The following is a 14,240-nucleotide window of genomic DNA, read 5'->3' on the forward strand; positions in this document are numbered from 1 at the left end:
TCCATTTTTCTCCGTTTAATTTGCTAAAATAATGATGAGGCTGGCAGTATGGATGTTAATAGCCACTTTTAATTATTCCACAACTGTAGCATTTTGACATTATGGATTCCTATGAATGGTGCCAGAACAAGCAGAAGGGCAGTTAAGGGAGTGGCTAGGGAGGCCACACTTCGGGAGCCCCTGGAGCAGCTATCGTGATGGCACAGGACAGTGACTCTGGAGGGCAGTGGGTGGGAGGCACGGGAGTGAATCTGTGCTGAAAGAGACTGGGATCCACATGTTAGTAGAGCTCATTCAGGAAGCATCAAATAATCAATATGCAACCTACTCCAAGCCCTGGACCCTGGGCAGGACAAGGCCAAACCTGGAAGGCATAAAGGCCCGCCTGGGCCTTCTGCCTGCCTTCATGAGCAAAAAAAAGAGCAAGGTGCCTTTTCTTCTGTTCCACCTGCAACCCCCCTCCAACCAGGCTGCAGGTTATAGGTCTTTTTCTCAACCATCTGACCCTAGCTGCCCTTACTCTTCAGAATGGACTCTGATGGTCGAAGTGACTCAACTTCACCTGAATGAGAAAGTTGGGGATAGGTGTGGTAGGAGTGAAATTACAATTAACCAAACTGCTGGGAGGAACCAGCTTGTAAATGTCCCATGACTTTCAGGTCAATGCACCGCTTTGAGAAATCTGATTAAATCTACAGATAATCCTCTCCTCTCTATCCCTCCAAACTCCCCAAAGCCTTCTATAATTTCATGATCCCTAAATCCCATCCATCCATCCATCCATCCATCCATCCATCATCCATCCATCCATGTACTCAGAAATGAAGAATCTCTGCTCTAAAAGTTCCCATAGGAAGTTGGTACCAAAGCGGCCAATGAAGAGGGACCAGCATGGAGGGCTGGAACAGAGCAAAAGGGAATTGAATCAATAGCAGCCGCATTAGGATGCATATGTGTCACTGGGCACATTTTACCTTTGGGATTGAAAAGAGCAAGGAAAGATGTAGTTTTGACAAGTGCCGCCTCAGAGCACAGGCTCCACACGGTACTGCCTCTGCAGCTGGTGTTGACCAAAGTGTGACTCAGAGCATGATGAATACAGCTCTACTTTTTGAGGCTATGAAGGAGGAGGAAGTGGCCTTTTGAGACCAGGCTTTGGAAACATGATCTGGGATCATGAGTATAGGCTCCTGAGAGTTTAGGCTGGGAGAGGAAATGGCTAAGGGGAAGGCTACAGGACCACAGTAATTATTATGACAAAAGCCCAGATAGCCCAGTCTGCTAGTTTCACGGCAGTGTCTACCTGGCCTGTGATGAAGCAGGTAGAAGAGAGTTGTTCTTTGCCCAGACTCCTCTGAAGCCTTTCTCAGTAGTGAAGGGCAAGTGTGTATCTGTACACAAAGTTTGTTGCAAGTCTTACCTTGGGTATTTTTCTCTTCTTCCTGCCATTCTGCGGGTCTCCAAGGTTAAAGAAAGTGTCATCAGGGCTGCTGGGGGTGGAGGGAGGGCTGATTTTGGAAGGCGACCCATATCCATCCCGACTCAGCTTCCTGGTGTCCAGTAGTTTGAAGTTCCTCCTCTCTGAATTTTGCCGGAAAAAAGCGGGTTTGGCCAATGACTGCTGGGAAGGGAAAAGAGAAAAGAAGAGCAAATAAATACAACGGGCCTAACCGGGAGATAACTGGGGGTGCCAGTGATACAGACCACAAGATGGAGAGAGAAAACTGGTCTCTCTTCCCAGGATATACTGAATTTGTCTATGATAATGGATGCAAAGCCAATCCAGTCCCTCTTTTTAAATAAGTGAGAATTAGGGCAGCCCGGGTGGCTCAGCGGTTTAGCGCCGTCTTCAGCCCAGTGCCTGATCCTAGAGACCCAGGATCGAGTACCATGTCAGGCTCCCTGCATGGAGCCTGCTTCTCCCTCTGCCTGAGTCTCTGCCTCTCTCTGTGTCTCTCATAAGTAAATACATAAAATTTAAAAATAAATAAATAAGTGACAATTCACTGGCTCAATCCCTTACCTGTACAAATTGGGTATTCTGAGAATAAGACTCACTGTACTGTGAGGGAGGAGACCTAAACCCAGCTTTGACCCTGCCCTTGATAAGGTGGGTGCTTCCTATACAAGGAGTTTCACTCCCTAAGGCTCAGAGTCTTATTTCTAAAAACAAGCCACTTTAATGTCAAAGGCAAAAAAAAAAAAAAAAAAAAAAAAAACCTGGCAAAACACAAAAGAACAAAAAAAGCCACAGAAAATCCTGCAACTTGGAGAATTTATTTTTCTAAAAATACTACAAATTAATGAAAAGACAAACAGGTAAAAAAAAAGCCTGGAAAAAAATTTTTTTAAAGATTTTATTTTTTGGGACGCCTGGATGGCTCAGCAGTTAAGCTCTGCTTTCATGATCAGGGTGCCATCCTGGAGTTCAGGCATCCAGTCCCACACTGGGCTCCCTGAGGGGAGCCTGCTTCTCCCTCTGCCTATGTCTCTGCCTCTTTCTCTCTCTGTCTCTCATGAATAAATAAATAAAATCTTTGAAATAAAAAAAAAAAAGGGACTCGATCGCAGGACCCTGGGATCACAACCTGAGCCAAAGGCAGACAGACACTCAGCCACTGAGCTACCCAGGCACCCCAGGATTGGAAAATTTATAGGAAAAGAAATACAATGATGCTTAGATATAGAAAAGATTCTTAGTTTCATTCATAAAATTAAAATCATAGAGACATTTTTCACTAAAGATTCGCAAAGGTAAATCTGGTAACTCACTGGATTGGTGAAAGTGAGGGAAATAGTCCCTTTCACACTTTCATAAAATTTTGGTGGGACTGGAAATTGGTACAGTTCTATGGAGGGCAATCAAGCAGTGTCAACAAAATTACAAATGCATATACTCTTTCACTCCGCAATTCTACCTGTGGGAATGGGACCTCCTGATATATACTTGTGTAAAGTTACATTGTATGAAGCAAGCTACATTGTGTAAAGTAAACTGTACACTGTGAAATGGTTTGCAAACACAAAATACTGGAAACAATCTAGATGTCTATCAGCAGATGCTGGTCAAGTAAGTTATGGTCCTCCACACCGTGAAATACAAGGCAGGTGTAAAAAATCTGAATGTACTGATACAGAAGGTTCTGACAGATGCATATCATTAGGCATAACAAGCAAGGTGTAGGAGAGCCAGCATACCATGCTGATACTTGTGTGTGTTTTCAGGAGCTATCCTACTGGTGTATGCATAGAATAGTTCTGAAGGATACATAAACTAACAGTGGTTGTTCTGCAGGACAGAAATGGAAGGTCAGGGGCGAGAGGAAGATTTTTCACTGTATATCTTTCATACTCCTTAAATTTTGAACCATATAAATATATTAACATAGAAATAAAAAATAGATAAAATTTTAAAATTTCTGGACTCCATTTCCTTAAAGAACTTCCAGGATGCACATTGTATGATACTATAATTATAACTGCAAAGTCTCTTTTTAAAAATGAATTAATGAATTATATGGGGAAAAGGTATTTAAGTACCGGGCAAAATACCAGATACACAACAGCCATTCAATATACGTTTTTCTCTTATGACATGGACATTTTTTCATACTTTAATATGCTAACTGCTTTTTTCTTTATTATACTATTTATGTTCTTTGCCTTCTTTTGGGATCCCAGTGTTTTTCTTATTAATGTGGATGAACTTTAAGCTATGAACTATATGCCTTTCTGGTAGTGATGACCTTTCCACAAGAACATGCCCCTCGTGAAGGACCTCTTGCACCTGTCCCTGGAAGAGAAGAGGAGGAAATACAAGAAGAAGCACCTGGTGCAGAGCCCCAACTCCTACTTCATGGATGTGAATGAAGTGCCTGGGATGCAACTAAATCACCACCATCTTCAGCCACGCACAGACCGTAGTTCTGTGTGTCGCCCACTCCACAGTCCTCTGCCAGCTCACGGGAGGAAAAGCAAGAAGCATACTTACAGAAGGATGCTCTTTCAGGCGGAAGCAGCACTAAAAGTTCCCTGAATCAAGAAGAGTGGGACACTATCCCAATAAACAGATTTTGGATTTAAAAACAAAACAAAACAAAACTATGAACTATTTGTCAATTTTGCTGCAAGTGTTTTGGGGTTTTTTTGGGGGGCGTTATGTGAAATTTTTATATGTGAAATCTGTTCAACTTTTCCTTTGTGACTGATTTAATCTTGTCTCTCTTAGCCTAGAAAATCTGTATCTTTTTAGACATTTAATATGTATTTAATTTCATTTTCTTTTGGATTTTCTTAGTTTATTTTGAACATATTTTATTCATTAATCCATCAATAATTTATTTTATTGCTTGTAGTCTAAACTGATTTTTTTCTCCAAGCTAAGTTAACCCTATTCCATTTAATAAACAAGGCTTTCTTTTGTTATCATTTTTTAAAAAATATTATTTATTTGAGAGAGAAAGAAAGCACAAGCAGGGGTGGGGGTGGGGAGGGGTAGAGGGAGAGGGAGAACAGACTCCCTGCTAAGCAGGGAGACCTACATGGGGCTCCATCCCAGGACCCTGGGATCATGACCAGAGCCAAAGGCAGACACTTAATCAATAGAGCCTCCCAGGTGCCCCTTTTGCTATCAGTTTACAAGGCCACATTTACTATATCTTAAACTCTTATAGAACAGTCTTATTCTGTTCCATTGATTTCTCAATTCTTGTACAGTTCCAAATAGTATGTACAATAATTCCAGAACCTTTTCTTTTTAAAGATTTCTGGGAATAAAGACTCCTAGCTTTGGCAGCCCTGATGGTGCAGCAGTTTAGCGCCGCCTGAAGCCCAGGGTGTGATCCTGGAGACTCGGTCCCACGTCACCAGGATCGGGTCCCATGTCAGGCTCCCTGTATGGAGCCTGCTTCTCCCTCTCCCTCTGCCTGTGTCTCTGCCTCTCTCTGTGCGTCTCTCATGAATAAATAAATAAAATTCTTAAAAATAAATAATTAATTAAATTAAAAAAATAAAAGACTCCTAGCTTTCCTAAGTGGCCTGCTCTAATGTTTGTATCATGAACCTATGGAGAGCAATCAATTGCTTGGCAACACAAGCCCTGAGTAGAAAAAGCCAGTACGGTTTGCTCACTGTGGGCATCTTAATAATTAAACTAGCACAAAGAAGAAGTATAATAACAAGCTTTCTTATAGACCAAGTTCCATCTGCAGTGAAATCCAAGGAAATGGCCCCAATTCTTTCACTGCATTAGAATCACGTATCAAATTGTTGGCAAAGGGCAACCCTGGTGGCTCAGCGGTTTAGCACTGGCTTCAGCCCAGGGTGTGATCCTGGGGACCCGGGATTGAGTCCCGCGTTGGGCTTCCTGCGTGGAGCCTGCTTCTCCCTCTGCCTGTGCCTCTCTCTTTCTCTCTCTCTGTCTCTCGTGATTAAATAAATAAAATCTTAAAAAAAAAACAAAACAAATTGTTGGCAAAAAGCAGGTATCTGTTTTCATTAGACTTTTAGGTTGTGATAGTATTTGTTCAAAGATTTGACCTCTGAAAAGGTCTGAGAAGAAAGACAACAAAAAGATATCAAAACATGGCATGTAGCTCTCTAAAGGGTATCAAGAGACCTGGTGGAGCCTATGTGGGCTGCATCCCCCAGTGGTGACACTGCCAGAAAAAGGGGCCCTGGTGTGCCCCCCTGAGCACCCAGAATCAGCCCCCAAATGTCCAAGGAGCTTTCATGAGGGGTAGGATTTCAGCTGCTACTTCATTGTTAACAGAGAACCTAGTGGGCTCTGGGGTACAGCATTCATTCTCAGGTAGACAGCACACTCTCAGAGGAGGCACAGAAATGAGGAGGAGCAAATTCGACCAGAGAGTGCTCATGGCTCAGAATGAGTGCAGCGGAACAGATGGAAGATATCATACACCAATGATGACATCAAAGTGTCTGTGAAAGGCCTCTGAAAGTGAGGGTGTGAATCTTGGACTTAGCAAGGGGCAGCAAGCTTTTTCTTAAAGGACAAACTAAATATATTAGGCTTTGTCACAACTACTCAACTCCACCATTGCAGTGCAAAAGCACCATACGCAATATGTGCATGAATGAGCATGGCCATTTTCCAGAAACACTTTATTTATAAAACCAGTCAACCAGTGGTAGCTGCCAAATCTGAACTATAGTATAAAAGGAAAGATACTGTAGAACCCAAGGGATGACTGTCAGGTTGTGGCCCAGAGAAGATTCCAGGTTTGTTTTTTTTTTTTTTTTTTTTTTTTTTTTTTTTTATGATAGTCACAGAGAGAGAGAGAGAGAGAGGCAGAGACACAGGCAGAGGGAGAAGCAGGCTCCATGCACTGGGAGCCCGATGTGGGATTCGATCCCGGGTCTCCAGGATCGCGCCCTGGGCCAAAGGCAGGCGCCAAACCGCTGCGCCACCCAGGGATCCCAAGATTCCAGGTTTTGATCAGAAAGCCTCACACCAACATGCCCTAATGATAATATGCCCATTCCCATTGTGTCTCTGTGGAGTAAACTTGGGGGAGGGGCCTAGCCCTGTTGCAGAGGCACAGAGACTCTCCAATCTTCTAAATATTGAATTCACAGTGGATCCAGCAAAAGATCCGTGGTGTCCAAGAAAGAAAAGCAGACAAGAACTCTGTTGAAACTCCATGAGTTATTTTGGGGAATTGAGTGATGGGCCCTGGCCAGGGGGCTTCCTAGTGGGGAGGAGGGGGAAACTATGTACCTCCCTAGAGGGAGCTGACCTGGACTTGAGCCAGGGTTCACTCACCCTTCTGCCTGCAAATGGTGGCTGATGGCTTAACTCCTTCATGCCCTCCATTGTCCCTGTCTTACTGCTTCAGGAAACAGTGGTGTAAGCAAACTAAAAGGGTCCTTGGGGCAGCCCAGGTGGCTCAGCGATTTAGTGCTGAGAGATCCTGGAGACGGGGATCAAGTCCCACGTCTGGCTCCCTGCATGGAGCCTGCTTCTCCCTCTGCCTGTGTCTCTGCTTCTCTCTGTGTGTGTCTCTCATGAATAAATAAATAAAATCTTTAAAAAAATAAAAGGGTCCTTGATACAAAATATCCCAAAATATCTTTCTTACCTATCTCAACCTCATTCCTACTCTCTTTAATAGAGACCTCCTCCAAGGACTCAGGTGTCAGTCTTACAAACACACACATTTGTTCATATACACCCTTAGGTACATGTATTTCCATGAATACATGGATACTTAAATATACACACACAGAAATACATAGGAAGGCATATATGCACATTTCAACAATTAGGACATTATACTAATGTAAAGATAGACATTACATTTAAACAATGGAATGCCAGGCAGGCAATAAAAATTGTTTTTAGAAAGAAATTAATGATGTGGGAAAATGCTCAGGATAAATATAAAAGACCAGCAAAAGTATATATACATCATCCCAATTCTTTTTTTTTCTTTTAAGATTTTATTTATTTATTCACAAAAGACACACAGAGAGAGAGGCAGACACACGGGCAGAAGGAGAAGCAGGCTCCATGCAGGGAGCCTGATGTGGGACTCCATCCTGACACTCCAGGATCACACCCTGACAGATGCTCAATCATTGAGCCACCCAGGCATCTCCATCCCAAGTCTTCTTTATGAACACACACATACACACACACATATGCACACTAACAATTATAGAAAAAAAGATCCTTAACTATGGATGAGTTTTATATTCATTACACTTTTCAGTATTTAAACATTTTTTTGTGGGGCATCTGGGTGGCTTAGTCAGTGAAGCATCTGCCTTTGGCTCAGGTCATGATCCCAGGGTGCTGGGATCAAGTCCCACATCAGGCTCCCTTCTCTGCGAGGAGTCTGCTTCTCCCTCGCCCTCTACCCCTCCTCCCTGCCCGTGTGCTCTCTAATAAATAAATAAAATCTTTAAAAAATAATAAATTTTTGTGATGAGGTGAAGTTATTTTTTTTTAAGATTTTATTTATTTATTCATGAGAGACACGCAGAGAGAGAGAGAGAGAGAGGCAGAGACATAGGCAGAGGGAGAAGCAGGCTCCATGCAGGGAACCCAATGTGGGACTCGATCCCAGTACTCCAGGATCACATCCTGGGCTGAAGGCAGATGCTCAATCATGAGCCACCCAGGCGTCCCGAAATTAAGTTATTTTTAAAAATAACTTTATACTTATTAAAAAAATAATAACTTTAAAGGCATCCCATAGGGTGGCCCAGGTGGCTCAGCGGTTTAGTGCCGCCTTCAGCCCAGGGCCTGATCCTGGAGACCTGGCATCGAGTCCCACACCAGGCTCCCTGCATGGAGCCTGCTTCTCCCTCTGCCTGTGTCTCTGCCTCTCTCTCTCTCTCTCTGTGTCTCTGATGAATAAGTAAATAAAATCTTTAAGAAAAATAAAAAAGAAAAAACAGACTCTAAGCCCAGGTCTTGATCTCAGTGTCTTGAGTTCAAACCCCACATTGAGCTCCACACTAGGCACGGAGCCTACTTAAAAAAAATTTTTTTTGTCCTATTAGCTTAGATTTCCTTTATTATAAAAATTAGTTCCTAGCACATTTACTGTGCTAAGCTAGGTGTGGGAATGGTGGGTAACACATAGCAAGAAAAGAAAATGGCCCCTTCTCAGGAGCTTGCGTTGTGTTGAAAAAGCATCAGCACCTGCCCCAACTACACAATTGCTTCTTTCTGTCTGTCCAGCTGACCCTGACCTCTGTACTGGGACTGGGCACAATCTTATTAAATGAAAATCCCAAAAGATTTCATAGTACCTTTCAGAGGTTGACAGAGGAGAGTGCCACAGAGAGGCTGCTTCTGTAAGTTCTAAGGTCCCAGATGCAGCCCACATGCGGCAGATGCTCCATGAATATCTGATGAGCTAAACAGAGGAAGTGGTGAAGTCTGCAGCTGTCCCCCAGGAGGGGGGCACCAACCAGACACCCAGATGTGGGAGAGCAGAGGAATGAGTATGGACATGGAGTCCTGCTGATGATTTGCAAAGGGCTGAAAGCAGCCTGCAAGTATTGGTGGCAATCAGACACATACACTGGGCAACTGGATTATCCTTCTGCAGGACAGCTGCATCTGGACTTCAAACTCTTGTTGACGTGATTACCTACTGTGTTTGGCTGTTCTGGTGACAGAGGACCTGGGTTTTCTCCAGGCTGGCAAAAAGGAGAAGAAAAGGGCTGTTAAGTCCTTATTTTCTGACATTTGGGAGGAGCACCCGGCTCTGACTGCACAGAGGCTTTGGGCAGATGCTGTTCACTGTTCCTAAGAGGTGAGCAGCACATTGCTGGCATGAAGAGGAGAGTAGGGGAGAGCCAGGTGGTACACAAAAGGACAGACCAAGTAGTGATAGCTTTTCTTCTGTTAAGCCAGGTTTATCTACTGTGGGAAATGCAGGATTTCCTGAATGTTGAAGGCTTCTATATCCAATGGAAATACATGTTAAGGGGATGCCTGGGTAGCTCAGTGGTTTTGCGCCTGCCTTCAGTCCAGCATGTGATCCCGGAGTCCTGGGATCAAGTCCCACATTGGGCTCCCTGCATGGAGCCTGCTTCTCCCTCTGCTTGTGTCTCTGTCTCTCTCTCTCTCTGTCTCTCATGAATGAATGAATAAAATTTTAAAAATAAAATAAAATACAATACATGTCAGAGGCAAGTAGGAGCTGTCTCTTATTATCTGTTGTGCTGGATTATTCACGAGAATGCTCTCCCATAGGAAGAACAAAATAGCAGTTAACTGGCTTAGGCAAGGACAGTAATCAGTTTGGTTAGGTGAGATCCACCCTTAATGATGGATTCTGCCTTTAACTCTCCTCAGGAAGACTGGTGGCAGAAAGACTCCCTTTGTGAGCACTGGGCACAAAAGACATGCCTCATGTGCAGACCCCCCACCCGTCTGCAAATGCTGTCCTTGTACGGGACCCAGAGAGGAAGATGGCTTTTTTCCTTAGGCTGGAAGTAGATCCTTGCAATGGATTTGAAGTGACACTCACAGCCTAGATTTGGCCTTCCTTTACCTAATTTCTTGAACAACTACACATTGTACAACTACTTACAGGGGACACAAAGAGAATACTGAGGAGCTTGAGGAATTCATAATGCAGCCGGGAAGATGTTTTTAAGATACATTACACCACTTAAATCAGATTTCAAATCATCAAAGTAAGGGATCTCATAATGCGATATACACAGTTGGTATAAAATGAATACTTTTAGCCCACTGAGTAAGAGGGGAAGAAGTTCCAGGGGTTGGAATGGCCTAGAAGCTTCCTGAAGGAGGAATGATTGATCTGGGCCTTAGAAGATAGGGAGAGAAAGGCAAGAACCAAGGGCAGATGTAGAAATGACCTAGCACAGGGCTGGGCAAAATACAACCTGGTCCACCATCTGTTTCTATAGAGGGCATGACCTAACAATAGTTCTTACATTTTTTATTTTTTTTTAAGATTTTATTTATTTATTCATGAGAGACAGAGAGAGAGAGGCAGAGACAAAGGCAGAGGGAGAAGCAGGCTCCATGCAGGGAGCCCGATGTGGGACTTGATCCCAGGACCCTGGGATCATGCCCTGGGCCGAAGGCAGACGCTCAAACACTGAGCCACCCAGGCATCCCAGTTCTTACATTTTTATTTATTTTTTAAAAGATTTTACTTATTTATTCATGAGAGACACAGAGAGAGAGAGAGACAGAGACAGAGACACAGGCAGAGGGAGAAGCCGGCTCCACGCAGGGAGCCTGACGCAGGACTCGATCCAGGACTCCAGGATCACGCCCTGGGCCAAAGGCAGGCGCTAAACCGCTGAGCCACCCAGGGATCCCCCCCAGTTCTTACATTTTTAAATGGTCGGAAAATAAGTAATATTTCATGCCATGTGAAAATTATTTAAAATTCAAATTTTGATGTTCATAATTAAAATTTTATTGATACAGTGCACATTCACTTGTTTGCATATTGTCTGTGGTTGCTCTACACTACAACGGCAGCACTGGGTAATTACAACAGAAATTCTGTATTTACTTTCTGGTCCTTTAGAGGAAACATTTGCCAATCCTGAGCCTTTAATATCAGAGGAGCAATCAATAGGCTTTTGCTGGAGGGAAGCTTCTGTATGTAGGAAATTAGGTAGGAATCGGTGCCCAGGGATCAATTATGAAGGATTATTTTAACGCCAAGCTAAGGAATAGGAATTCAGTCCTGTAGGCAATGCGTTGAAATGATCATGTACGTGAGTATGTTATATTATCTGTATGTACATAGTACAGAATTCCACAACGTTGAAAGGGATATTCTGTAGAAAATGTCAAGTTTTCTACCTTGACCTCTCAAGACAACTCCACAGATGTATCCATTTTCTGATGCTCATATGAGCTTGCATATATGTATATTTATCTATTTAAAACACCACAAATGGTAGCATGCTATAAAAGTACTGTTTCTGCACCAGAACATTCAGTCTCGTATTTCAGAGTTTGCTTTACGGCAGGACATTCTTCTTTACAGTTGTATAATATGGGCATACTATCTTATTTACCCAATTTGGGGAGAATTTTGACCCAGAAGCTAAAATAGTATTTTAGAATGTTTGGTCAAGCAGAGGGGTTCCAGGAAAACTAGAAACAGGAGAGCAGGCAGGCAGCTAATATGCACATCCAGGAGCCCAGCAGCAAGGGTGACCTGGCATCCCTGGATAACTCAGAACTCCAGGCTGCTCAGGGTCATAGCGTTGGGTACTCCTTGCCCCACACTGCTCTCCTGGTGACTCATACCTTGGAGGGTGTGTCAGGAATGGAAGAAGTAGGAGAAGCAGGAAAGTTCAAAACACATTTCTTCCCCAGGCAGCGACCATGTAACTCAACATCCTCATAAGGGTTTTCCTTCATTGGCGGATCTGTGATCAAAAGCAACAAATCAGGAACAGAACATTAGGGAGTTTTCCTCCTCAGATATCTACCCAATATCTTAAGTCTCTCCTTGTGGGGACGTCTGATGTCTTGGTATCCATTCACCCCCTTCCTCTTGGACCCTGATTGTCACAGGGGAAACTTGCCATGTCCTCATTCTTAGGTGTAGACTCATTCTTGGGTGTAGATTCCATTCTGAGTCACCAAGGTTTAGCTCCATTTTAGAATTTAAAAGAATTAAGGCCAAAGGTTTTTGTTTTTTTTTTCATAGTGGACATTCGTTTTCATCTGAATTTTGATGCCCTGTTACTGCTCACTTCCGCAGATGGAGGAAGAGGGTAGTGGCCTGAGTTTTCTTTCATTTGGTAATCCTACAGTTTACTGGGCGAAGTACATTACATTTCATTTTCTCTGATCCTCTACCCTACCAGGTAGTTGTCATCTTTATCGTATGGATGAGAGAACTGAAGTTCAGAGAAGTTGAGTCCCCAGCTCACTGTCATACAGCTAATCTAGCAGCCGAGGTTCAATCATGGCTACTGAGACTCCAGTCTCCGATGTGTCCCATCATCATGCTGCCTCTGTGGCCTTTCATCACCAGCCTTTCCACTCCCCTTTCAGCTCCAGGCTCTCATACATCCCTCCATGGGTCACTCTCCCACACCCCTACCGGCTCCCACATTCATCTGAGTACACATATTTCTTCGAGACGGTGTGTGCATGTATGTGTGCGTTTCAAGCCCTCAGCCCCATTTCTCTCTCCCCTTTCACACAAAGTCATCCCCATTCACAGGCATGTGGGCCTCTTTTTTTTTTTTTTTTAATTTAATTTATTTATGATAGTCACACAGAGAGAGAGAGAGAGGCAGAGACACAGGCAGAGGGAGAAGCAGGCTCCATGCACCGGGAGCCCGATGTGGGATTCGATCCCGGGTCTCCAGGATCGCGCCCTGGGCCAAAGACAGGCGCTAAACCGCTGCGCCACCCAGGGATCCCGCATGTGGGCCTCTTACCTACAATGTCTTCATAGACGTTCTCCTCTGATAAAGTGCGTGTGAGCCCCAACTTAGTCTGTGCATACCAGTCCACCCTGCTGTTCTCAGAGGAAGACTGCAACAAGTCTTCAAACTCATAGGACTTTCTGGTTTGTACAAGATGGGAGAAAAACAAACAAGAACTTGAATCAAATTAGGCTGGTCCAGAGATTATACACCAATTTCATTCCTACAAAAATTCCTATTACTGAAATCAACTCTGTTTCTTTTAAGAAGGTATGAAAAACCCTAAATAAGAGGTACGCTTTTATGTGAGAGAATGTTTACGCTGCTATGCTGAGTAAAGGGAGCAAAGTATATATATAAAGTACAATCCCAACTTTGAAAGCAAATGTATACATAGAAAAGAAAAAGAAGGAAAGCAAATGAAATATACTCTTTCAGGACTGACGAATGGCTCGTGACTTCTCTTCACTTTTACTTTTTTGGACTTTTTAAATATTCTGCCATGTTTATAGAGCACAAACTCATGATCAGAAAGGAGTGGCAATGTCCAGTTCAGAGCAGACCAGAGAGGCCTGGGCACCTCCCCACTTGTCTCATTTGAGTGGTTATTATCAGAATGAAACCCAGAGGCCAGCTGAGACATCCTATCCCACCCTGCCCCTCAGAGATCTGTGCAAATGTGGCTGGGTCTCTGTCTGTGGCCCAGCTCACTCTGTGTTATTGCCCCACCTACATTCACAGGGGCTGTCCCTGGCCTGCTGGTGCTGACCTAAATGCAAAGTTCAGCCCCTGCTCTTGCTCTCTCTCTCTCTCTCTCATACACACACACACACACACACACACACACACACACACAGCTGCTCACCTTGAGTTTCTATGACTTCTCTAGCTTTACTGAACATTTGGGAGGTCCTGAAGGAGGTAGACCATATTGTGAAATATACAAAACCTCAGCCATGTTACCGGTTCAGTCTACCTCTTTTTCTCTTCTCTCCCTATCCTTCTCCAAAGTAACCCACAACTTCCCCGAGTTGGAGCAGAACAGCACTGCCCACTCAGGCTCTGGAGGCTCATCTTCTACTTCCAGCAGACTCGTCATTAATTTGTGTTGAACACACTCGGGCTTTCCTTGAATGGAATTTAGGTGAACATGTAGTCTCATCACTCATCAGGGCACATCCCCCAGCTGGCCATGACTGGGTCCCAGACCTTCACTTCTCCTGGTATAGGACAGTCACAACCCTCCCACAGCTCAGGAGTCATGGCTCTTCTCTCTTACCCTGGGCACACATGTCTAGCCCAGTGTCCTACAGATGCTT

General features: G+C 43.9%; 1 protein-coding gene and 1 pseudogene across 5 annotated transcripts in view; one reads left to right on the forward strand and one right to left on the reverse strand.

The window, feature by feature from the left end:
• Positions 1-14,240, reverse strand: part of DENND2A (DENN domain containing 2A) — a 105,269-nt gene that overhangs the window by 46,168 nt on the left and 44,861 nt on the right. For 4 of the 5 annotated variants that reach the window (XM_041752610.1, XM_041752612.1, XM_041752611.1 and 1 more), the window contains exons 4-6: positions 12,934-13,061; positions 11,786-11,907; positions 1,421-1,621 (exon numbers count right to left, since the gene is read on the reverse strand). In XM_041752610.1, coding sequence (XP_041608544.1) covers positions 1,421-1,621; positions 11,786-11,907; positions 12,934-13,061 — 451 coding nt within the window. The remainder of the gene's footprint in view (positions 1-1,420; positions 1,622-11,785; positions 11,908-12,933; positions 13,062-14,240) is intronic. The other variant, XM_041752609.1, reaches the window with a different exon arrangement.
• On the forward strand, positions 3,761-4,025 carry LOC121489506 (annotated as a pseudogene).

The sequence above is a fragment of the Vulpes lagopus genome, chromosome 4, assembly GCF_018345385.1.
Source record: "Vulpes lagopus strain Blue_001 chromosome 4, ASM1834538v1, whole genome shotgun sequence".
Lineage (NCBI taxonomy): Eukaryota > Metazoa > Chordata > Mammalia > Carnivora > Canidae > Vulpes > Vulpes lagopus.